The 24,734-nt window shown below is 54.2% G+C and overlaps 1 protein-coding gene across 4 annotated transcripts; it reads right to left on the bottom strand.

Moving 5' to 3' along the window:
• Positions 1-301: 301 nt before the first annotated feature.
• On the bottom strand, positions 302-16,590 carry NECTIN4 (nectin cell adhesion molecule 4). Of its 4 annotated transcripts, XM_010802749.4 has the most exons (10): positions 16,518-16,590; positions 16,247-16,394; positions 7,400-7,759; positions 5,887-6,177; positions 4,679-4,799; positions 3,607-3,755; positions 3,227-3,383; positions 2,739-2,814; positions 2,362-2,436; positions 302-2,026 (listed from the first exon to the last, which is right to left on the bottom strand). In XM_010802749.4, exons 2-10 carry the CDS (start codon positions 16,323-16,325, stop codon positions 1,802-1,804), a joined length of 1,533 nt encoding a protein of 510 aa, XP_010801051.1. In that variant the 5' UTR covers positions 16,326-16,394; positions 16,518-16,590; the 3' UTR covers positions 302-1,801.
• Between the last annotated feature and the right edge of the window lie 8,144 nt (positions 16,591-24,734).

The raw sequence follows: 24,734 nt of genomic DNA, 5'->3' as shown, positions 1-24,734 counted from the left end.
ACTGCTTTTTACTTTCCAGGCCTGTTGTAGTAAGATTCCAGTAAAAGATAAGATATAAAATACTGCCCAAGTGAATTACTGCCTATCCTGGAAGGGGTCTTCCTTTCCACTGTCCTACCTGGGGACTCTCAGAGATGGCTCAAGGTCTGGTGAAGACCATTCCTCTCCCCCTGTCCCTCCCAGTTGCAGGCATCCTAGCTCCTCCCCAACTTGGAAGCACAGGGAAGATGTGCTGAGACAGAAGAGTATTCAGTATTCAGGATTTACACCATTCAGGGAGCAAGACAGGAACCAGAAAGAACAGGTTTTATCTGTTTATTTAAAAACAGAATATCATTTATGTACAACTATGCACATATTTACACAAAATGTACATACTAGAATTCCATTATCTTCAGGTTCCACATGCAAAGTCCTGGGTGGCTGGAGAGCAGGGGATGAGAGACCCTCCTTTGGTCAGAAATCCAGCAGAGTTCAGGCTGAACAGGGTTTGGCACTAAATCTAGGTATCCTGGTTGAATGTATTTGGATCAGGCAGGCAAAAAGGGACCTCATCTAATCCCAGCCCCCACCCAGCGAAACTGCTGGAAGAGCCCCAAGTTAGTGACCCGGAGACCCCTGGGGAAAAGGGGATATTCTTGCTGCCAGTAGCTCCTTCACCTCACTTGAACTCCCACCCTCCCTGGTTCTATTATCACTATTCTCTGTCCCCTACACCATGACTAAACCAGGAGCCCTTGTCACCAAGTCCTAGTGACCCCCTCACCACGGGACCACAAACACCTGTGCACGCAACTAAGAAACCATGAGCCTAGAGGAAGAGCCGAGGAACCGCTAGGGCCAAGGACCTTACTTGTCCTCCCGTTACCAGTAACTGTGGGGCACACGCGCCTCCAAACTCCATCAGATCTTAGTCTCCTTCCCAGAAGGCTGTCCAGACTAAGATGACTCAGAAGGAGCACCTTGAACCATAGGAATTAACCTCCCGGGGTCAGGCTGAGCAAGGCCTAGCTTTGCTGGATTCCTATGTAGGCTGATGACTCTTTAAGCAATCCTTGTAACGACAAACATCCAGATGAGTCCAAAGTTTTTTAAAAAGTCTTTTCTCTTAATGAGTTTGGGGCAATATTCCTTAAAGAAGCTCCCCTGTGCAGGCTTATTTACAGAAAATATGTACATGCAACAGGGCTAGAGACCACCAGAGGGCAGTTTGAGCTTCCGGCGAACCCCGGCCACCGCTTCACACTTGCCCCAGCGGGTCCCAAGTGGTGGGAGCCCTGCTCCCCAACTCAGGAGGCCAGATTCCAGCTCCAGCTATGCCCGCACACCTGGATCTGGCCAAAGTCTCCACCTCCCGCCTCGAACCTCTGCATCATTAATACTGCTCTGGGGTCTGAGGAAAACACCTGCATTTTACAGGCAAAGGTCCCACGGCTGCACGACACACAAGCCCATCCCCGTGACGTACCCCCCATATTGCCACCGAACTGGGTGATACAGCTCACTTGTGACAGCATGACGCACACCACGGGCACAGTCACCCCTGCACACACACGCAGCACACACTCAAACAAGGACACATGCACACACAGCGACCTGCACACACTGTGGGAGGGACTCAACCAGCAGAGCCCTTCCATTTTCCAACGGAAGGACTGGAAGGACTGGAGATCAAGCAGTCAGTGGGATGGGGAGCATCTTCCTCAAGAAAAGAGTGTGTAGGGAGGCCCCCCTGGGGATGAGCTGAAGGCTTCCCTGTCAGCAGAGGGAGCCAGGCTTAGGGGACGGAGGTAAGCCTGGGTCAGACCAGATGCCCCCGCCCGTTGATGTAGATGCCATTGCCCGTGGGCTTGGCCCGCAGGGTCCCGTTCTCCTGAACAAAATGGTTCATGGCCTGCTTGATGCCTTCATCCCGATCCTCCTCCTCCTCTGCCCGCCCAGGGCCTGGAGACGGCAGCTCGGTCTGCGTTTCAATCTCCCTCACTGTGGTCAGCGTGGAGTAACTGCGGCCCTCCGGCTCTTCACTCTGGAGACCAAGGGCAGGGGGCGAGTCAGGAGCCTGGGCGGGGCGGCCACGCGTAAGGGGGCTGGCTGGGGCACGGTGGGGCCAGAGGTCAGGCACAAGCAGGGGTTACGGTTGCTCAGCGGCTCAGCGATGGACAGGAGTGAATGTTAGGTGTGGGGAAGGGGCAACTAGAGAACGAAGGCGTAAGGGCATAGCTGGGGGTGTGGGGGGAGGCAGGCGGGCAGCGTGAGTCTCAGCAAGGGGGCTGGTGGAGGGGCTGCTGACGCACCACATCGGGGGCCGGGAGAGGGGCCTGAGCAGAGTGCTGGGGACACCGGTGGGGCCGGGGGCCTCACCATCACAGAGCAGCTACTGTTGTCCTTGAGACTATCGGGGTGGCCCTCGGCTCTCAGCCCTACACTCTCCTCCGGCTGCAGGGCCCGGACACGGGGAGGAGTCAGGACGGGGCTCAGGCGCCTCCCTAGTCACCTTCCCCCGCCCCACAGACATCCTCATTCCCCCACCCTGACCTTGACCCCACCCTGACACCAGTGCTAACCATGGCTTCCCAGAGCGACCTCGAGGCCAGTGATGAAGAGGGCTTTCTAAGTGAGCCAGCAGACCCAAAGAAGCGCTGCCCACCCCGCCACTTCCCCCCAGTGCAACCCTCCTACGCTTCTGACCTGCAGAGGGGCCCCAGCCCCACGAACACCTGCGACCCTGGGGCACACACCTGGTTTCTGGGGTCCGAGTGATGGGAATGCAGCCTCCGGATGGAGTTCTCCCTGGTCAGGGTCAGCTCCTCCTCACTGGGAAGACACCCCCTCGTCAGGAGCTGAGGGTAGTGGTAGCCTCCCAAGGCCAACCTAGGCTGGCGGCGCCTCTATGAGCTGGGGCTGGAGGGTGTGGGCACTGGGCCGTCCCTGCAAGTGTGAGCGCGTGGCTGCAGGTGGCGGTGTGGCTGCAGAGTGTGTGTGCCTGGTGCCGTGTATGTGCCCGTGCGTGTGACACCCTCGCATGTGGATCTGCCCTCACTCGGGCAGCGTGGCTCCCCTCACCCAGCTGCGGTCCAGGCCCCCAGGTCTTTCTCACCTCCCAGGAGACTCTGCCTACCTCTGGTCCACAAGCTCCTCCTCTCGCTCCTCAGTCCTGGCCCACCTCCTGCTTGTCTCCTCTCTGCTCCCCGCTGACCTCACCCGCCCGGGAGGGGCCAGTACTCACTATTTCTGGGTCATCTGCTGGGCCTTGCGCCGATGGTATCGGGACATGAGCACCACGACCACCACGAGAAGGCAGAACAAGAGCGCGGCGATCACGCCCACCACCACCACGGAGGCCGACACGAGGTCCACCTGCTTCCCGGGGGCGTCCTCGGGGTCTGCTGGGGGCAGGCCGCGCTCTAAGGCAGACGTCCAGATCTCCGGCCCGCCCCACCCTGTCCGCTCGAGACACATCCCAGACCACACCCTCAGCCTGACCTCTGAGAAATACACACAGTCCCGACCCCTCCAAATAAACACTCTCCCAGTTCACTCTGTCCTGCTTCCCGTTGACCCCACCAGGCCCCTGGCCCAGGTCCCAGCCTTTGCCCCCGTGCTTACCAAGAACATCCACCACCACCTGAGAATCCCTTGAGGAGAGTGCATTGCTGACACGGCAGACGTATGTGCCACTGTGCTCAGGGGTCAGTGTGGGGAAGCCCAGGGTGTCTCCTTCTGCTCGTACCCCACTGGGCAGAGGCCCGTCCAGCCTGGAGGACAGGGAAGCTGATGGGCGGGCTGAGGCTGCCACATCCAACGTGCCCAGGCAGCTCTCCACCTCCCTCCCCCATGACGTCACCCAGAGCCACCGGCTGTTCCCACGGTGCCCCTCCCTCCTATAGGCAGGTCTAGGCAGAGGCCCCTTCTCCCTGCCGCCCAGCCTGACCTGGGCACCCCCACACACACTCGGGGAAGATCCACACGCACACCATCTCACATGCTCCTGTGGGCATCACGTCACTCAGCACTGAGCACCAGGTCCACATGGCATAAAGTCCGTACGACAGGACTTTCCATTCCTATTTGGGCTCAGATGCACTTGGAAAAACGTGACTGCATGCCCCCATACCCCTGACATCGCATGGTAGGGTACATGAACAGAGCCCCAGGCACAAGGCCACATACATGGCTCATCCGCTCATATGTGAGAGCATGCCTGTCATGGGCTCACACACATGTTCCCCTGACCCCCTCCCTGATTCTCTGGACATCTCAGACCCTGGAAAAAAGCCAGGGAACTAGCAGAGATGGGAGGGTGCTTCTAAGGTGCTGGCAATGTGACAGCGGTTATAACAGTGGTGCTTTAACAACAGTCATAGTCAGCTGTATCTTTTTGTCTTATCCACTTGAGGCACTTACATAAAAAGTGTTAACATTTAAATACTGTATTATATTCCATAATTTTAAAGTTAAGGGGAAAAGCCAAGCACTTATTAGCTAACTCCCTACGCATCGCCATGTATCCCACACTCCCTGGTGTAAGCCAATAATAATGTTTGGTGACCATGCGTATTCTTGTATTGGTCTGAACATGTGACCCAATTTATTTGGGTCTCAGATTATATTGCCCCAGTTCGTGATGAGTACGTGTTGTTCCCGAGGGAAGGATCCCAGTCTCAAGCTTGGCCCTTACCGTGTCCAGTTGTACGAGGGTGGGGGCTGCCCTTCACTCAAGCACTTGAGCATAGCCCCTTCTCTGCCAACCTGCCACAGCTTTCGGTCTTCAAGGCCCCTCACAGAGGCTTCCGCAAGGACTGGAATGAAAGGTGGGAGGAGAGAGAATGGGAGTGATGCTCTTCCTCGAAGACCCCCGGCCCCAGGCCTCACCCTGCCTGGAATGGCCTCTCCCTGCCCTTCCCTGTCCTTCCCATCTGTGGCCCAACCTAGCCCAGCCCCACTCTGCTGACAGCTCCGTCCCCTGAGTTCAGAGAGTCCACGCTGGTTTACCTGTGCAGCGAGCCTATACGTTCCTCTGCATAGCAGCGTGGCAACACCTTTTGAATCCCCTGTGGGCCCTAGCATAGTGCCAGTCACAGAACAGGTGCTCAGCAAAACCCCTCCCTGAGTCTTCAAAGGTTTAACCATCCTCCTAGTTCCTTCATTTCTTTTTTATTTTCCCTGACTGTGTAGCACAGCTTGTGGGATCTTACTTTCCCAGATCAAGGATCAAACCCAGGTCCTCGGCAAGGAAATAGTGCAGTCCTAACCACTGGACCACCAGGGAATTTCCGGCTCGCTCATTTCTTTAACAAACATATGTTGAGGACCTACTTTGTGCCAAATGCTATCTTAGTATGAGTAGAAACCAGTACCATCCCTCACAGAGGCGTGAAGTCTAATGCCAGGAAAACAACATCTGCCATTGACCTGGCACCATCCATACACTAAGCGCCGTGTGAGAGGCTTTGCATTTGTGGTTTCTAATTCCCATCAGGACCCTGTAAAGTTGATATAATTACTCTCCTTCTGCTAACGAAGAAAATGAATCTTGACTGAGTAACAGCTGGTAAATAGCAGAACTAGGGTGCATTCCAAGTCCATCTGTCTTCAAATCCTAAACTATTTCACAAAATTCTTTCAATTCCATATTTATATCTGACCTCCCTGAAACCTGTAAAACGGGGCAAGCTCCTTTGTAAGCAGGAGGACTCTGAAGGTCAGGGAGTGATTTGCCAAGGTCATCTGGGATGGGCTCCAGGTGTTACACCTTGGACTGGTGCTCTCTTGGCCACACAGCATGCCCTGTAGGATCCAGGCTGGCCAGACTGGCGGGCCTCAGGGTCTCTCAGGATCTCACCCATCTTCCTGGAGCCCATGGGGGTGCCCTACCCAAGTACTCACAGGCCACTTGGAGGATGTGGGTGATCCGTTGGTCCTGGAGCAGGCCAGGGTGGGATACCACGCAGGTAAGTGGCTGTCCATTCATGCTGCGGCTGGGCACCAGATGGAATTCTGAAGTGACGGCAGCTGAGCGGGAGTGTGTGAAGGAGCGGTGGGATGCTGTGCCCTTGACTTCTGTGTCCCAGGTAACGCTGGGGGCCGGGCTGCCCTCTGCCGTGCAGGAGGCTGCCAGTGTCAGGCCCTGGCCCTCTTCTAGAGGCGGACCAGGATTCAGCGAGGGCAAGGGAGGCACTGCAGATAAGGGGAGGCGGAGATCATCTTCACAACCCCGGTTAGGAGGCCCCACCCCATCCCAGTTCAGTCTAGTGTTTTCTTCTTTTATATTATCAACAGAGATGTCAAATAAGTGGTAGAATTTCAACTGACTTTGTACCTTTCTCCACTGTTTGAATTATTTACAATGAGTATGGGTCATTTTTTTAATAAAAATAATGAGGTAATTTAAAAACTAACAAGATAACATCTATATTATAATAATAGTAATAGCCACTATTTTTAAAGCACTGACTATGTGCCCAGTACTGTGCGCAACACTTTACAAACGTTATTTCTTTTAATCCTGTCAACAGACATGAAGTACGTATTATTATCCTTATTTCATAGCTGAAGAAACTGAAGCTCAGGGAGGTTAAATGATTCAGTCCAGATCATTAGCTATGGGGTGGTGAAGCCAAGATTCACACTCAGGTTTTTTTACTATGGCTGGTATTACTAAATTTCATGTGGATAAAGGAAAGCTATGAAGGTCTTCATTTTTATCTTCATAACATTAACAGTTCAAGCCCAGAATGGAAAAGACTTGACTTGACCATAAGTCCAGGGCATCCGTTGACCATGAGAGTCCACAGTGCCAAGAGGTGGTTTACAAGGCAATTGTGGATCCCTGAAGGTCAGGATCAGGGAAGGCATGAGCCCCACTGGTCATGCACAGCCACTGTGGGCAGAGCTGGGCCTGTGTGTCCATGTCTAGGCCCAGTATTTTAAATGGAGCCCAGGAGGATGAGGGAGGCTCTGAATGAGTGTGTCTGGTAGAACTGTTGCAGAAACTAGTAAATTTAGCTTGAAGAAGAGATTTGAGTGAGGCATGACAGAGCTCCACATCTAGTGGAGAGGCTGTTTGTTGTGCGGAAGAGAGAAGGCTGTGTCATCTCGCTGCAGAGGGTGAGAGTAACCAAGAGGGAGATTTCAGGTCCATAGAAGGAAGACCAGCCTAATAAATGGATTCTTCCCCAAGGCTGATCAAGCCATATCAAGCTTTTGGGGTCACCTGAAAACAATCTCTGGATTGGGGTGGGGGTGGATGGGCTAAATGAAGCTCTCTCAGTCCCACAGGACCCCACCTCTTCCTGTTTCGACCCCACCCCATTCATCTCTGCATCCCCCTGCCTCTGGCTCTGCCCTCCAAGACCCAGGGCCTGAGGTTCTGGCGTCTCTGGCAACTGGCCTCACTTACCCAAAACGCGGAGCCGCAGCCGCGCCTGGAAGCTTCCAGCAGGGAAGGTGCTGACGCGACACTCGTACTCGCCTTCGTCAGCCTGCACCGCATTGCGCAGCAGTACCGCACCATCCAGGGGGTTCCGTGGGGGCGGCGGCTGTTCCACGCGGCCCTCGTAGGCTGAGCTCACGTGCAGCCCGTATTTGGAGTTCAGCAGTGCCAGTTCCCGGCCGCCCTCGCCCGCATCCACGCGAGCCCATGCCACCTGCTCCACCTGCTCGCCCGGATCCCCTCGGTAGAAGCAGGGCAGCTTGGCATCCTGGCCCAACACCACAGTCACCAGGTCCGAGGTCTCCAGCTCACCAGCAAGGCGCTGACCTGCAGAGGGCAGACAGAAGCAGCCAGGATTAGGGGCGCTGCCGGAGCTGGGGAACACTTATTCATAATGATAATGTCAGCAAAAGCAGCCCAGAACTCCTGGAGCATTTTATGCTTGCAAAGCGCGTTCTGTCCATTACCTCATTAGATCCACAAACCATTCCCAAGAGGTAGGTGTTATTATCGCTCTTTAACAGATGAGGAAACTGAGACCCAAAGAGAGGAAGTGACTTGCCTAAGGCCACACAGATGGTATATGGAAGTGTCACACCCTCTCTCAGCCCTGGATCCTATCCTGAGCAGTTGTAAGGTGGGCAGCTATAACAGGAGAAGAGACCCAGCCTCTGCCCTCTGGGAGCTCAGGGAAATGCATTTTATGCCACAAAGACCTGGAAGCCATGGACAGACTTTCACAGAAGGCTTAACCTACCAAGAGAGGGAAAGAGAATGCTTTCAGAAAGTGACCAGGAGCCAAGGCAAGGGTCGAGAAGAGTTGGTGTCTGGGATGAGGCACGTGGTGTAGGAAGGGTCCATCCCAACAGGCACTTTGGAACATTCTTTTCATGGTTTGAAGATAAGAGGATGAGAGACCTGGGTTCCCAGAGAGAAGAAGGTATGCTATGTGGGAGGAATGGCATGAACCAAGACTCAGAGACAGGAATGAGCAAGTCATTGAAGGTAGAAAGGCCCAGGGTCAGAGGCCCAGAGGGAAGAGGTCAGGACAGATACATAACAGGGTTAGAACCATGAACCAGAAGCAGAGGACTGGAGGTGGGGACCAGGGTTGAAAGGTGAGTGTTATGTGCATTGATAAGGAACAGTATGAAGCCCTCAGGGAGATCTATCATGTAGCCTTATCAGCAAAGAAGGATGCATGTCCTGCACTTAAAGAATCTGAGTTCTTCTGGGGAAGAGATATGTATGGAAACATCTATGGAAATATGTGTGATGGTTTCTTATTTAGTGGTTAGTGGTGTGTTGCAGGTTAGTTACGGGATAGGCTAGTCACAGTGGTCCTGATTCAGGTAGGAGGGCCTCATGCATGAGGTGGGTAGAATCAGGAGGGGTGAGAACTGGAAAGGGATCCCAGGTAAGGGCCCAAGGTGGGCAAACCCCAGGGAGGTGGAGAGTCTGGCTGGTTCAGGAAGCCAAGAGGAGAGGACACACTAAGGCAAGGCGTGTGTGTTGAGTGGGAGTGGGACATCTGGTCACAGCAAAATCAGCCAGGACCTTCCACACCAGGCAAAGGAATTCAGATTTGGCCAGGGGAAATACGGAGTCACTAGAGCATTAAGCCAGTGGTCGTGTGCCCCCCGACTGGAAAGAGAGACTGAGGGCAGGAGACACATTAGGACCCTGCTGGCATCCTGCACGGTGCTGCCAAGAGGAGGGGACAGTTCCAGGAGAAGCTCAGCAGGGCTTGCTCACTGACCAGAAAGAGGAAAGGCTCAAAGACAACTCCTAGGTTTCTAGAATGAGTAACTTATGAGGGAGGTAGGGCCAGAGAAGCTCGAGGCTGGGAAGAAGGAGATTTGAAGTTGTGGAATAAAGTGCATGAAACAGGGCTGGGGGCAGAGGGCTGTGGGCAGAATGAAGGCTCTCTGGAATGGTGAGAGCGCCTTGCTTGGGGATCCATGTCCAGTAATTCCCCAAAGTTCAAAGCTCCTACCTCTGGCCAGCACTTCACACAGCCTGCTGGCCTTCACCTTGCTCATGCTGTGATCCTGCCTGGAACGCCCTCCTCCCTATGTCTGGTAGCTCCTACTCATCACCGTCTGGGTGACTCCTACTCATCCTTAAAGACTCTGCTTAGACATCACTTCCTCCCAGAGTCCTCCCTTCCCCCACCCCCACCTGAGGCTGGGTGATTGCCCTTCCTCCGTTCTCTCTCTAGCATCCTGCGTTGACCCATTACAGACTGACTGCATTTGTTGATACCACAGATTGTATTTGCTGTTTTCTCGTCTGCCTCTTCCACCAGACTGAGAACCTCAAGGGTATAAACTGGATCTCACATCACATATGCAAACATGGCTTCTGATTCAGTGCTCAGTGGTCTGCATTCCTGGCATATAACTGGTACTCAATTATTATTTATTGACTGACTGAATGAGTGGATGAGTGGATGAATGAATGAATGTGAGAGACAGGCGGAAGAAGGAAAGGGTAGAATGAGGAGGAATGTGCAGTCTTTGGTTGGGTTGGGCAGGGAGGGGTTTAGCATGGCAACCTTAGGGTGGAGACACAATAGGCTAGCTAGCTGGGTTCTCTGCCAAAGGGAGTACCTCCAGACTGGACCTAGGGTGAAAGTAGAGGGTGGAGGGAATCAGACATGGGGGGAGAAAATGAAGCCCCACTAGAGTGGCCAGAGGGTCCCAGTGAGGCAGAGCATGGGACAGAGGAAGGGTCCCACGGCCCTGCAAACGGGAAGAGGGAGGGAGGGTGCTGTTGGGAGCTGGGAGGGCCCGAATGGGACGGGACAGACCTGAAGGGCCAGATACCAGGGCCCTGACCTGCCCAAGCTGATGTTGGTCCCACCCAGCCCAGCCAAGGAGTCCAGCTAACCACCTGTCACCCCTCCCAGGCACCTCCTCCTGGCACCAGAGGGAGCAGGGCTGCCAAGGAAGGGCTGAAGGTGGGCTTGAGATTAATGTCCATGCAGGTCACAGGGAATCCAAGCCCTGCTCCACTAAGAGACACTCAAACCCTTCCAAAGCCTACTCCTGGAACAATATCAGATGGCATCCTCATTCCTATACTTGTCAAGCAACTAGCCCCTCCCCACCGCTAATCACATTTCCCCACCAAAAATACCTTCTTAGCGTACAACATGCATCGAGTCCCTAGCACATGTCTGAGTCCGATCCTCCACATCCCTACCTGTGGCTCCATGATCCCCATGATACCAAGTGATAAACCCAAACTTTGCAGGATGAGGAACCCAGTAAAACTGGAAAGTCCCTTCTGGGTCTCTCCCACATCTCTCCATTGTCCTAAATTCACTATTTACTGGGAGCATCTCAGCTTGAGCAACACCCTCCTTCACTTACACACACACACACACACACACACACAGCCTGCAAGAGAAGGACAAGAGAACTTGGGCCCAGTAGGCAGACCCAGAAGCTGAGACTCCCAGGGTAGGGCAGACCAGCACTGCCTCCTCCTTCTCTCCCCCACCCAGTGCCCGCCCGGCGTCAGCATGATGATGTCACCAGAGCAAAGGAGACACACCGCCTGCCTGGTGAGGTCACCCTGCGGGCATGTAGTGGCCAGGCCAAGCCCACGGACCCTTCTGCTGCAGACTGTTTGCTGAGGCTGGTGGACTCTGCTGGCTGAGCACCCCGCCCTCTGACTCTCCCCTCCCCTCCTCCTGGGAGCACCAGGACGCTGGTCAGGAGCCTTGGTGATTCAGCCGCTGCTGCACAGCCAGCCTAGCCACAGCCGCCACCAGCCACCACCTTGCGCAAGGCAGAGAACAGGCCCGACTGGCCGGACGGGATCCCTGCCCTGGTCTTCCCCCACCCCTGGCCAGGCCCCCACGGGCCTCTTTGGGGCCCTGCCCTCTGTGTACCCCACCTGCTCCCAGACAGGCCCTCCGTTCCCGGCCTGGGCTGGCTGCCTTCTCCCTACCCTGTGCCCCAGCTCTCCTCTCTGCGTGAGGCCTGGCCTCTGATGTCCGGAGGGGAGACTGAGGCTGGCAGTGGCAGCTCTCCTGCATCTCTCCGGCAGGTGGCTTCCTTTCTGCAGAGGCTTTCTCCATCAGCATCCACACTGCATCTAGGGGCATCTAGATCTGGGGGCATCTAGGGGTACACAGTGGGGTCCTGGAGGTGGGTCTAGGAGGAGGAGGAAGGGAGGCAGTGTGAGCTCTATGTGTCTGGTGTCCGTCTTTGGGTGAGGGCCTGGTGAGTCTCAGTTCTGGTTCACATGCAGGAGAGGCTGCCTCTTCTCATGAACTTGGGGGTGTTTCCCACATATATGGGTCCACTTTTTCTCTTCAGGAGTGCATGTGTGCTTGTCAGCATCAGAGCAAGGCTTGAAAAGGCATGTCTGTAATGCGCACACATAGTAAATATTTTCATGTTGGTTTCTCTTAGCTTCCGCATAGTTGTCTGTCTCAGCTGCCTTTGGTCAGTGGTGTGTGGCTCGGGGCCTTTGTCTCTGCACCCACTGGAGTGTCGCCCAGGCACCCCTCCCCTCCTCACCCCAGACTTGAGGCAGATTCATCTCAGGCAGAGGGACCCAGAGATGAGGTCACTGTCCCTCTGGGGTGATGGGAAATTGTCATCAAGGACTACCCCACAGAACAAAACAAAAGCTCTCTACCCTTGCTCCTCAGGTTCCTACTGGAAGGACCCCCACCTTTCTCAGCCCCTCCAGTCACGCCCCAGGCCCCCCCAGTACCTCTGGCCCCTCAAGGAGGCCTCTCCCTGGGAATCTCTGTCAGGTCTCTGCTGCTGCCGCCACCAGAAAAACCAGCTCTCGCTGCAGGCCTGGGGTGAGGGTTGTCTGGTGGAGGTTTGCTGGGAAGGAGGAGGGGGATCCTACCTGGGGCTAGGGGGAGCGGGCTGGGCTGAATAGGGTCTCATTCTCCTTTGTTAACTCTTGCCTCTCCTCACCCCACAACAGCAGCCTCCCCAAGAAAGAGCTGGAATGTGTGGGTGAGTTTGGGGTAAGAAAGGACCTGGGAAGGGACCCCTGAAGCCCCTTATTCAGGACCATTTATATAAACAACCCAACTTTTTTTCCTTCCATCCTTCCCTCTGCCCCATAACCTTGGCCTTGGAACTTTGAAAACCAGCAGATTCTCTCTCTGCCTTCCTCCACCTCCCTTGCTTACCCTCCATTGTCCTAAGCCCCTCAGCTTAGTGAGAGCTTCCCAACCCGGGCAAAGCGCCCACCACAGATTAGTGTCTGGGGAGGGGGGCCACACCAATCACAAAGGGAGGTGAGAACAATGGGGGAGGACGGGCCTTGAGGCAGCCCCGGCTCCGGCCCAGACACGGCTCCCAGCACAGATAAGTCCCCTAAACCCCCCGGAGCCAGAGTCTGAGCCTGGCTGAGTCACCACAACAGCCACACTGTGGGTGGGAGACCCAGAATTCAACTTCTCCCAAACCCCTGGGATCCTAACCCCCTCCCCAATCCTGCCAGCCAGCCACCCCTCCCCCACCTCTGCAAGTGTGGCCAGCTCTGCCCCACCCCAAATCACAGCCTCAACCCAGCTCTCAGGACAGCCAACCAGTTTTAAAGGCAAGGGGGTGTGTGTGGGGGGTGGCCTGAGAACTGTGGGGAAAGCATCTGAAGCCTGAGGCTCCCTGTCCAGTGAAAAAGTGGTCTTGTCCCCTCCCCCTCAGGCACAGCCCTCCTCCTCCAGCTCTGTGGCTGGACCCCAGTTCTGAACTTGACCTTCTCAGTTTAGATTCTGTTCCCAGATTCAGCCCCTAGGCTTCTCTCCTCCCTTCCCTCCTGACTCAGCTCCCCACCCCACCCCATCCCTTCTGTCTGCCTAGACTTTGGTCAGCAGAAGGGCAAGTTTGGGAGTCCAGAAGGCCCAGGCATTCTCTCTTCACTAGGCTTGCTCCCACCGTGGCTGACCTCCCTTCATCCTGCTTGGAGGGCCCCAGGATCCCGAGGCTGAGGTCTAGAGGCTGGGACCGTGGACTCTCCTATGAATCTCTTACTGCCATCTCTGTGGCTGGGGTCCCCTTGGCCCAGCTCCCTGAAACACTGGGGTTGGACTAAGGTCACTGGGGGCCACAGGGCTTCCCTGGGATCCTCCTAGCGCTCCCCACCTTGGGCAGGGATGCTTGCCTCCCTTTCTGGGCTTCCCCTGGGGTTTGGGTAGGTCCTTCAGAAAAGGGCCTGCCCCCACCTCTGTAAATAGGAGTAGAGAAAGGGATGGGGTCCCTCCCTTTCTAGAAAACTAACTTCAGACAGAAAGCTGATCCTAACCCTCAGAGGCCAGACTTCAGAATTCAGAGAACCCTGTGTTCTCTGGGGTCCTGCAGGGCTCAGTTGGACTCAAAGATTAGGAACTAGGACCCTACTGGCAGGGTATCTACAGATTTGGGTCCCTCAGCCCCAGGGCAGGAGATGGGAAGGAGAAGGGAGGAGACCTCACCCGGAAATTCATCCCATTAAGGAGAGACAAAGAGCTGTGGTTGTTGGGGTGCCTCCCCAGCCTGGGCTCCTCTCCCTAACAGGGGTGGGGCAGGGCCCTGGGGCTCAGAGCACTAATGACCCAGGACTTGGTGGGACACAGATCTGCAGCAGTGCAGGGTGGAAGGCAGTATCTAGGGTAAAGCTACCCCCGGTCCCCGCTGAGAAAGGGGGTCAGGACCTTTCCCCCTTCTGTCGCCATAGCCAGATGGACTGCCTCTACCAGCACCCAGCACCCTCCTTCAGTCAGGGCCTGGACGTTCACGCAGCCACAGGCTCTCAGAGCTGGAAGGCCCTTATAGATCATCTGGTCCTACCTCTTGGTCTCCTGAAGTCTAGATTCTTAGTAGCCCAAGGTCGTGTAACAAATTAACTGCAGAAATGGGGTCAGAACCCCAAACTCCTGATTTCCCAAGGTTCCTGTCCAAGGCTTTCTCAGAGACAAGAACACTTCAGTTTCCTGGGGGCCGTTGAGGAGATGCCCACAGGGGAGCCAGAATGGGGGTGGCAGTTAGGTAGGCCCACTTGTTCCTCAGGCTGGGAACCCGGGGTCTGACTTCTGGCCCGCAGAGCACTCTCTGCAGGTCACAGCAGCTGAGTGTGGCTCCCTGGGTGCCAGCTTCCCTGGAGCCAGGCTGCCTCCCTGGCCACGGCACCCGTCCATCAGGCACCAGACAAGGTTGGGGTTATGCCCTAACTATAAGGGGTCTCCTGTCCCTGCCATGGGCTTCTCTGAGAAAGAACAGCTTTGTGTCCTGGAAAAAGAAGGCAGGGACTATGTCTTGCTAAGCGTTGCATGTCCAGCATCCAGTGCCCTGGCTCTCCCTAGTGAGCACTCAGAGGTGCTATGCTCCGATGACTTAGGGGTTGGAAGACCAAGACGCTAACGCCCATTATGCTTCTAACACTGAGGAATCTTGAGATCTCGCTGGCCTTTCTATTTCTTTCAGTTCCCCCTGGAAACTTCCCTGAGGGAGTTGGCTCTCTTTGATCCCTTCCGAGTCCTGAGACATCATGGCTCCACTCTCTAGATGTGGGTAGATCCTTTAGGTGTGGGTAGATCCTACAGGAAAGTGACTGCTGAGTGCCCTGGCCCCAGCAACCAGGCCCCACCCTGTTGGCCTAAGCAAGTGAGAAGAGTTGTCTGGAAGATGGGAATTAAGATGGGGGGGGAGGGGAGGGAGAGATGGCAGGGCTTAGAACTCAGTATCCTGCAGCTAGAGGCTGGGCCAACGACCCCTCTGTTAGAAAATCAGAGCAAGAGCCGCCCCCACCCATCCACACATCTAGGTCTGACTCCTCCTGACAGCTTTAGGTGGGGATGGAGGTTAGGGAGAATCACTGCTGGACAACTGCAGCTCCGTCACCACTGCTCCTGGGACTTGGAATCAAACTGTTGTATGTAGGTGAGGCCCTGTCTTTCTAAGGAGGAAGATTTCTCAGTTGTCCATTACCTTGGGAACAGCCTAAGGTATCCTACCCTGGTTTCATTGTGCATACACACACTTACAGACACACACACACACACTCTCTCCCCCACTCTGAAGATTATAAGTTCCTATAATTTCTAATCTTCTGTACATAGTGCTAGACGGGAGTGATCCAAGACATCTAGTTGAGAAAATAGGACGAGGGATAAAGAAAAGAGGACCATGCCCTCTCTAGAAGGTGCCCCACTTCCACTCATGGAAGTAGCCGTCTTACTTTGGAATAGCACCCCTCATAGTGTGCTCAGAGACGGGGGGCCAGAGTGAAAAGAGCTTCCAGCTCCCCGACAGTCCCCCAACAGGTGCCACAGAACTGGTATTCTGGGCCATCATGGAGAGAGGAGGGGAGAGAAAGACCCTGTCCATTCTCTGGACATCAGGCATCCTACACCCTGATGACTGGGGAAACCAGCTCAGCCCTGAGTCAGCTGCAGCCCCAGTCAGCAATTCTGAAGCCCAGGGGGTGGGTGAGGGAATCTCTACGAAACCCTGGGGCAAAAGGGTCCCCACCAGTTCCACCTCCCTGGCCACCTGTACTGGATTACCACATCTCTTCCCTCAGAGGCAGCTCCAGCCTTTTGGCTAAGGTGGTCAGGGAGCCCAGACCCAGAGACCTGGCCTGGGGCTGGAAAGGGACATGAAACAGAAGAGCTCCAGTGGCTCTCCTGAGGGCCCTGGTAGCAGCTGGAGAGGCAAGAGGGAAGCCGATTCCTCAGCTCAGAGTACAGGAAGGGAATGTGTATGTGTGCACGCGTGTACATGCGTGTGGATGTGTGTGTGTGTGTGTGCCTGGTCGGCTTGGGCTCAGGAACAAGGGTCCTGAAGCAAGTCCTACCTGTAAATGACGCCAGGAGCAGCAGCAGCAGCAGCCAGGCCGCAGGACCCCACATCTCGGCTCCCAGGGACAGAGGCATTGGTCGGGAGGCAGAGCTGCCCAGTGTTTCTGAAGTTCCACCGAGGTCTCCCTGGGAGCCGCTCGAGAGCTGGATAGGGACCGACCCAGACGGTAGGCAGTTACAGAGTCCTCCGGCAGGGACGCACCTGCCTGCCCCCTGGGGTCTCCGCTAGGGGACCCAGCCCCCTTGCACCCACTCAGCTGTAGCTACCCCCAAGAAGCCGTGATCGGGAGCTCCGAGCTCCCCCAGAGCTGCTTCCCACGCCGTGGCCAACAACGAAGGCAGAAACTTGGGAACCTGCTCAGCAGGTCAGAACAGGTGCGTCTCCGGGGGCTGGGCCTGGCACGGAGACTAGGCAGCCGCCGCCCCCACGGCTCGGGCTGGCTAATGGGCGCCACAGAGGGAGGGAATAAGGGAAAGACCTGGGGGGGTGTGGGATCCCATCATCAGCTGCAGGCTTTACCTGGCAGTGTGTGGAAGGGGCTGTGACGGGAGGGGCCGGGTTGGGGGAGGGGTAGGAAAGGCCCAGGGTGGCTCAAAGAGGGAGGCACCTGGCCAGGAGGAACCAGGGCAAGGCCCTTGTGGGTGGAAAGCAAGCCAGTAGTCCCGCACCCCGGCCAGTCTTGCTGCCTTCCCTTGGGTTTTGCTGAGTTCCCCAACTTCCCAGAGGGGCTCAGCTTTCGAGCCAGAATCGGAGAAGACCAGAATAGAGGACAGTACTGCCCAAATACTTCATCCACTAGATGAGAAAACAGAGGCCCAGAGTGGGGAAGGGGCTTGCTGGAGGACACAGCTTAGGTAGTATGAGACATCTCTACCTTTGAGGTAGGGAATTAGATAAAAGGCAAGAATACTGGTAGCCATTCCCTTCTTCAGGGGATCTTCCCAACTCAGGGATGAAACCCAGGTCTTCTGCCTTGCAGGCAGTTTTTACCGTCTGAGCCACCGGGGAAGCCCCAGAGACCCCTCAGAAGGAACTTAAGTGACCGCCTCCCCAAAGCCTCCCCACCGACATAAGAGAAGCCAAGGGATTGACCAAAGCATTAACCCCACAGATTGCTGGCCTCCCTAGCAGGACTCTCCATCAGCGTCAACACCTTCTCACTACTGGTCAGGAGTCCCCACACTGCACCAGCACCACCTGAGCGGAAAGGGGCTCCTTTCCACCACCTCTGGGGTTGCTTTAACCATTTACCCCATGGTTACTGAACAAAGCCACATGTCTGGGCTTTGCAAGGACAATCGATTTCAAATACTCTGTCCTTGTATTCCTATAAGTATACTCTTACTGGTCAGACCATCTGTTTCCATGTTGCCTATAATGTTACTGCCAAGTTACACGAAACCTTACTGACCTATCTGGGATAGCCAGAGAATGGGGCAAACTCAACTCCCTGAAAACTAAGGGAAGGGGAGGTGCAAGATCATTGATGTACTGGAGCTAAAACATATATATATATATATATATATATATACAGGTAGACAGGAGAGAGGAGGAAATGTATACAGGTTAAAATCTTGCAGCAGGGTCCTTTTGTCTGGAGAGGGGCAGGCAGGAGGAGTCAAGGACAGCAAGGTGCAGGGGTGGGGGTCATTTCATGTAGAATATTTTACACACACACATACATACACACTCCTGATTCCATCTGTCAAAATCTTACTCATCTTTCAAAGCTGACCTCAGATGCCACATTTTCCATGAAGCCTTCTCAGTTCCTCCCACCTAAAATTAATCTTTCTCCCTTCTGTTCTTCCTCAGCCTCTGCTAGTCCCTTTATTATAGCTTGCGTACTCATAATTTGTGCACATCTTATCTCCTTAACTAAATTGTAAGCTTCAATTCAAGAAGCATCGATTGAAGCCTGCTGTGTGCCAAGGATTCAGCAAATGTGTTAAATGAGGGACGGGATGAGAACTGTAGTCTGTGAACTCCTGGAAAGTCAGGCTTGTTTTGTAATCTTGGCTCAATCATCCATGCTAGCACAGTCCACAGCACTTAACGGGGACTGGATGCACTTTTGTTGAAGGCATGACATTATGGATAGAAAAGGTGGTCAGGTACGGAGTGGAAATCCTGACTCTCCCGGACCTGGTCAGCGACCCAGACTTTAACCCTGCCTCTGGACAATGAGCCCAACTCTGGACCATGACTCCAGGGGCTCTAGATCCCAAATCTCACAATGTTCATGGCAGTGACCTCTTCTTAGAGAACTATTTCCCACGAGGACCAGGCTGAATGCCAAAGCTCCTGTTTCTCTCCACCTCTGCCAGAGTGAACCCCTTCCCCTCTTCAGGACTCACCTGTGCCAGGGGAGCAACCCCACCCCGATGTAGCTTTGAGATCCACAGTGGCAGGGGTGGGGTAAAGCCGGGGGGAATAAGAGGGAGGAGCACCCTGTGTTATAATTATAATTATCACACTTCGGATCCTATCGCACGATTTCAGAGGAGCTCCTTTCCTTCCCACGGATTCACCCCTCCTGGTCCAGGAAACCCCAGGAGAAACTGAGGCACAGTGGTGGGAAAGCAGTATGATCACAAGGTGGGCACCCAGTCCCTATATCCCTTTCACCTTTTCCATTCACAGTACATCCATGGTGTGGCCGGTCAAGATGTCTAGGGCCCTCCATCACTCACCTGCAGTTCCAGTCATATGGAGCACTGGGCTCCCGCTGGACTTACCAGGGCTGTCAAGGCCAGGCTGTGCCAAATATTTTTTCATGGGTATGTTGAGGTCCTAGTAAACACCAGAGGTGGCCTTGGAAGGAGGACTAAGGCTACCACTGGGCCTGAAAGGGAGCACCTGGGCCAGGAAGTCACTTCAGGCCTCTGCTGGAGGTAGGGATCTGTGTCCTCCTCCTCCAACAAGTATCTGTCTCCAAGTCCCTCTGCCCGCTGTGTCCTCAGTCCTGTATATTTCACATGGGCCATGCTCTTGGGGAACACGCCCTCATTCTTAGGCCTTGCCTGCACTCTTCTGGGATGAAGCTTGCAACAGGCAAATTCCAGGGTTGGGGCCAGAAGGGAATATTTTTTGGAGAAGACTTTGCAAACAAGTGTGTGGTTTCTCTTCTGTTCTCTCTCCCTCATTGAATCCCCATTCTCCTCATGCCTCACTACCTACCCTCCTCCCACCCACATTCTGGGCCCTAAGAATGGGAATAATTCAAGTCAAGGTGGCCTCCTCAGCATGTGTATTGTTCTACTGGCATCACTGAAGGCATGCCTGCATGCCTGAGTTCATTCAACAGACATTTGGTGAGCACCTTCTCACGCCAGGCCGCAGGCAGAGGATAAAGATGTGTAAATCATGTGGTCCCTGCCTCAAGCGCCCTCAGTTAGGAGAGACAGATGCATAACAACACGCCAGACCCCTCCATCACGCGTTCCCTGCACGTCTCTGTATGTCCATGCCCAGGGCTTTCTGTGTGTGTCTAACTTCAGATGTTCAACGTCTAATGTGTCCAAGCATCCGCTTGTAACCTGTGTCTGTCTCCACGGAAGGCCGCACACCTCAGCCAAACCGGTTGGAGTGGGTTGTGCTGAAATTTTTGTTTGTGTCAATGGGACTTGGAGGTGAGTCAGGGAAGACCAAGGCTGGGTGGGGTGGTGTGGAGGAGAAGAAGAGTGAGAGTGAGGGTCAGACTGAGTGAGCAGGGGAAGAAGGGAGTGGGTCAGGATGGGAGGGGCTGGGGTGGGGCATCAGCTATCAGGAGGGTATCAGGAGGATGGGTTGGGGGAAGGAGGAGATGAGAGGGCCTCTTAGTGAGTAATATCCTGTTTGTCTGAGGTGAGATCCCAGGTCAAAGAGTCAGAGGCTGGCAGGGAGACCCTTGGGCTTTGCAAGAGACAAAAGCAGACAATAAAGCCGAGCAGAACTAGTTGGAAGCATGAGGGTGGACGAAATGTCTACATTCCATTTCTATACAGCTTTGTTTCTTTGTGTGGTATTAAGCTATTTCTGCGGTTTGTACAGAGAAGTGTCAGGGGGTTGACTGAGGCTGTAGTGGAAGATTACTGATAGGGGACGTGACTCCATCCCTCAGGACCAAGGCTATTTCCAGTAGAAGCTTCAAGATCCCTTTTCCTGCTCCTCCCTGGGACTCTGTTCACCCACAGAGGGCTAGACAGTGACCCCGATATTCTGGCAGCTTTTCCTCCTCTGAAAAGAGCCTTTGCTCCCCTCTGGCTGGAGCTTCACTGCGCCAAGTATCAGGACGATGGCATCCTGCTTCCTAAGAGATTTCCTCTAAACATTGCCATGCGCTGTGCTGTTCCTATCTGGCTATCCTGCGAGTCCATTGATTCCCCAGTACCCAGCCCCATCCTTTCCTGTTGCCTAACAACAACCACACTTTCCTGTTGCCCAACAACATCCCTTAGAGCTTAGGGGGCTGGATTTGCTTGTTCCTAAAAAGCCCTGAAGCTGAGTCAGGAAGTAGCTGAGCATAAGACATATTTGGGTCCTATTTCTCAGTAGGATGATGCGTGCAGAGCCCCCTCCTCCTTGCGTTCATCCCAGGACCTCCCCAAGCTTCTGTAAATACATAATCACAGAATCAGGGACCACAGTGTGGGTAAAGAGAGAGATGCCTTCATTCTTTGACTCTGTGGTCTCTGGGTGCTCCTGCCCAGTCGCTCAGTCATGTCTGACTCTTGTGACCCCATGGACGGTCGCTTGCCAGGCTCCCCTGTCCATAGGATTTTCCAAGCAAGAATACTGGAGTGGGTTGCCATTTCCTCCTCCAGGGCATTTTTCCTCACCCAGCGATCGAACCCACATCTCCTGCATTGGCAGGTGGGTTCTTTACTATGGAGCCCCCAGGGAAGCCCTGGTCTCTGGGTGGACTAGCACTTTTAGAAGGTTCTGGAAATAGGTCCTGACTGGCCAAGGACAAGAGTAGGAGCCCTTGTGGAAATCAGAGTCTTCCAAGTGCTGACAAGAGCAGGAGAAGATGGCAGTGGTTTAAAGGGCAAAGCTCAGGTGGAGACCAAAGAGTTCAGTGAGAGAATGGATTCTAGCGATGACCCCAAACTGTGCTTCCCTGCATTTCCCCATTCCTGTCCCCACCCCCAACCACAGAAAGAACCAGGCTCCTTCCAGGGAGCCCACCTGTTAGAAAACATGTAGACAGCCCCCAGGGACTAGCCCCACATGCAGAGCCTATACCACCAGGACATCTTTAGGTAATATCTGGCCTCTTAGTTTCTCAAACTTGTCTCCAGGTATCCAGCTTAGATACTGAGGGTGTGGCTCCTCTCTGCACCAAAGAGACTGCCACTTCCCAGCCATCAGCCTGGGTTTCTGACACCACCTGGCTTGGCTTCCCCAGGGGAAAGCCTTCTGAGGCCCTGAGATATAGCATCACCCCAGGACCAGGCCCTGGGCGGCAGGACAGCTGCAGAGCAGAATATGGGGCTGTGGATGGAGAAAAACATCATGACACCCAGGAAGCCTGAAAGGACTGGGAGACTGGAGGGAAGGGCCTGAGGGGAGAGGCCAATCGTCAGATGAGAGAGGCAGAAGCTGAGAGGACATGAGCAGGAGGTAGGAATCAGGGGAACCAGTAGGATCTGGGGTTTCCTGTAATTGGAGGATGGATTTTAGTATGACATTTGTTAGCAGAGTCCTCCTTCTGTATGATCCAGGAGTACTCACCTCTCTCTCACCTCAATTCGAATCCCCTCCTTCCCACGTGCGTGCTAAGTCACTTCAGTCGTGTCCGACTCTTTGCGACCCTATGAACTGTAGCCCACCTCTGTCCGTGGGGTTCTCCAGGCAAGAATACTGGAGTGAGTTGCCATGCCCTCCTCCAGGGGATCTTCCCAATCCAGGGATCAAACCTATGACCCTTACATCTCCTGCATTGGCAGCTGGGTTCTTTACCACTAGTGCCACCTCAGAAGCCCTTTCTCTCCACACCAGGACCCAAAGTTACATCAGACCTGCAGCTCCACCTGTTTCCACAACCATGCTCAACTCTCAGCAGGCAGGCATCGCTGCCCTGGTCAGAGGCCAGGATGCCATGCAGCTGTGGAGGAACCCTAGTCTAAGTGCCCTGGTTCTTGCTCTGCCTAGTCCTGGAAAGCAGGGACTGGGTACTTCACGTTCCGAGACACCCCCAAAGCCCCACTGCAGCAGGACTAGTTCTTAGTCTTGCTCCCGCTTCTCGCTCTGCCTGGTCCTGGAAAGCAGGGACTGGGTCCTTCAGGTTCCGAGACACCCCCAAAGTCCCACCGCAGCAGGACTAGTTCTTAGTCTTGCTCCCACTGCACTCAGAGACTTGGGCCTGTCCTGCATCAGTTTTCAGTCCCAGAGATAGCCAGGCGGGGAGCTTTTGAGCTGAGGATGGAGGAGGTAAGTCCCAGTTGCAGGAGAAGCAGGAAGAGTGGGAGTGGAAGTGGAAGCTTCAGAGTGGAAGCCCAGTTAGAGCATGCCCCTGACTCCCTCCTGAGCATCTTCCACCACACATTCCAAGATGTACTTGAGGCTTTCTGTGAAGAAATCCCTAGTTACTGCCCTCCAGCCTCATCTTAAAGCCTTCCTGCTGAACCTCAGTTTTTCCTTCAACTCTAAAAGTGGCATAGAAGAAGGGCTGGGGATCAAGAAACAGTGCAAGAGTCCCTTGCCTGTGATAACCAGTGAGATCAGGAAGCACTGGTCCATGGGCTATATGGAGAGGCAGAGGAAGAAGGACTAGAGTCTAATCTCCCCATTCTAGCCGGCTTCTCTCCCTGGGCCCAGGCCTCCACACACGAAGGTCCTCTGTGGAGAAATACTACTCCCCATATATTGAAGCTCGCTTAGGTCCTCATCAGTGATCAATGATGAGGTCCCTATGACTGTGTCCAGGGACCCCAAACTGCTTCTACATTTCTAGCACACAGCCAAAGGGGAGAAACCTGGTCACCCCTAGAAGGTTCCAGAGCTCCTTGCAGAAAAGTCAGATGGTCAGCTCTGTTCAGCAGCAGAGAGAGGGCAGGGGGACAAAAGACAGACATCCAGAGAGAAAAACACAAAGTGGAAATGGTGAGAGAGACCTCAAGGCACAGTGATACAGGTTGAAACTTAGACAAAGAAACGGAAGGAGAAACTCACAAGTTATCGAAGAGGGGTAATTCAAAGAGACAACAAGCTGAGACAAAATCTGAAACAGACAGAAAGACCTAAAGAGACATTTCTGGATGCCTGCATGCCCACTGTTGGGATCACTCAGGTATTTCCCTCTTCCACCCTCAATTTCCACCACTCACTTGACCCATTGATACTTTGCTACTCAGTATCACCATGGCTCAGGTTCTTCCCCATCCTCATCCCACTGCTCCATCATTCTCTAACTCACCTGATGTTCACTCCCCTCCACCCCAAGTCTGCTTACAGTTCTGCTTTTCTCTCAAACTCCTTTCAACTCACGTCTCAATCACGACTCAAGATCTGGCCTCTTGAAGTCTCTGGTCCTGGTCATTCCTCTGGCCTTCCGTTTGCCCATGTCCTTATTCTGGCTGAGCTGAGCAAAGAGTCAGTGGGGCCAAGAAGGCATGGGGACAGGAAATCAACTAGCCAGAATGAGCTGTGGGAAAAATGTAGAAAGGTCAGAGGACAAAAAAGGAAGAGCCAGAGACACCGCCAGAAGGATAGGACAGCCTGGGAGATGTAGGTAGAGGAAATTGAGAGTCCTGACAGTGTGACTAAGACCCCTAGGGTCCAATTGTTGGCTTTCTGTGTGACTGGACAATGCTGAGAACCAGAGATGGTTCCAGGGGAAGAAGATGGGGTTATGGAAGGGTAAAGACAGACTAAGAGTTTTGTGAAGGTTTGAGACAAGCGGGTGTAGATTTAGGGCTGGGACAGATATGAGACTGAAAAGCTGAGCTGCAGGGATCCTTGCTTGCCAGAAATAGCCAACTGAGGAGACTGAAGTCATAGGGTCACATCAGGATTCTGAGACTTTCAGGATGATCAGCCCCTCCCCCTACTCCTGGACAGAGGTTGTCCCTGTATATTATTAGCAGGTGGAAAGCAGGTCCAGAGAAGGAGAAGCCCTGGTAGCCCTTCTCCCTATTTCTCACAATTCTCTCACAGGTGTGCCCTTCACTTTATCTTAATGCCCTTTCAGCTTTTTACCATTGATGGAGCCATTGCTGCTGCTGCTGCTGCTGCTAAGTCGCTTCAGTCGTGTCTGACTCTGTGCGACCCCATAGATGGCACCCCACCAGGCTCCCCCGTCCCTGGAATTCTCCAGGCAAGATCACTGGAGTGGGTTGCCATTTCCTTCTCCAATGCATGAAAGTGAAAAGTGAAAGTGAAGTCACTCAGTCGTGTCGGACTCTTAGCGACCCCATGAACTGCAGCCTGCCAGGCTCCTCCGTCCATGGGATTTTCCAGGCAAGACTACTGGAGTGGGGTGCCATTGCCTTCTCCAGATG

The sequence above is a fragment of the Bos taurus genome, chromosome 3 (genome assembly GCF_002263795.3).
Source record: "Bos taurus isolate L1 Dominette 01449 registration number 42190680 breed Hereford chromosome 3, ARS-UCD2.0, whole genome shotgun sequence".
Lineage (NCBI taxonomy): Eukaryota > Metazoa > Chordata > Mammalia > Artiodactyla > Bovidae > Bos > Bos taurus.
This window is presented reverse-complemented; position numbering and strand designations above follow the sequence as displayed.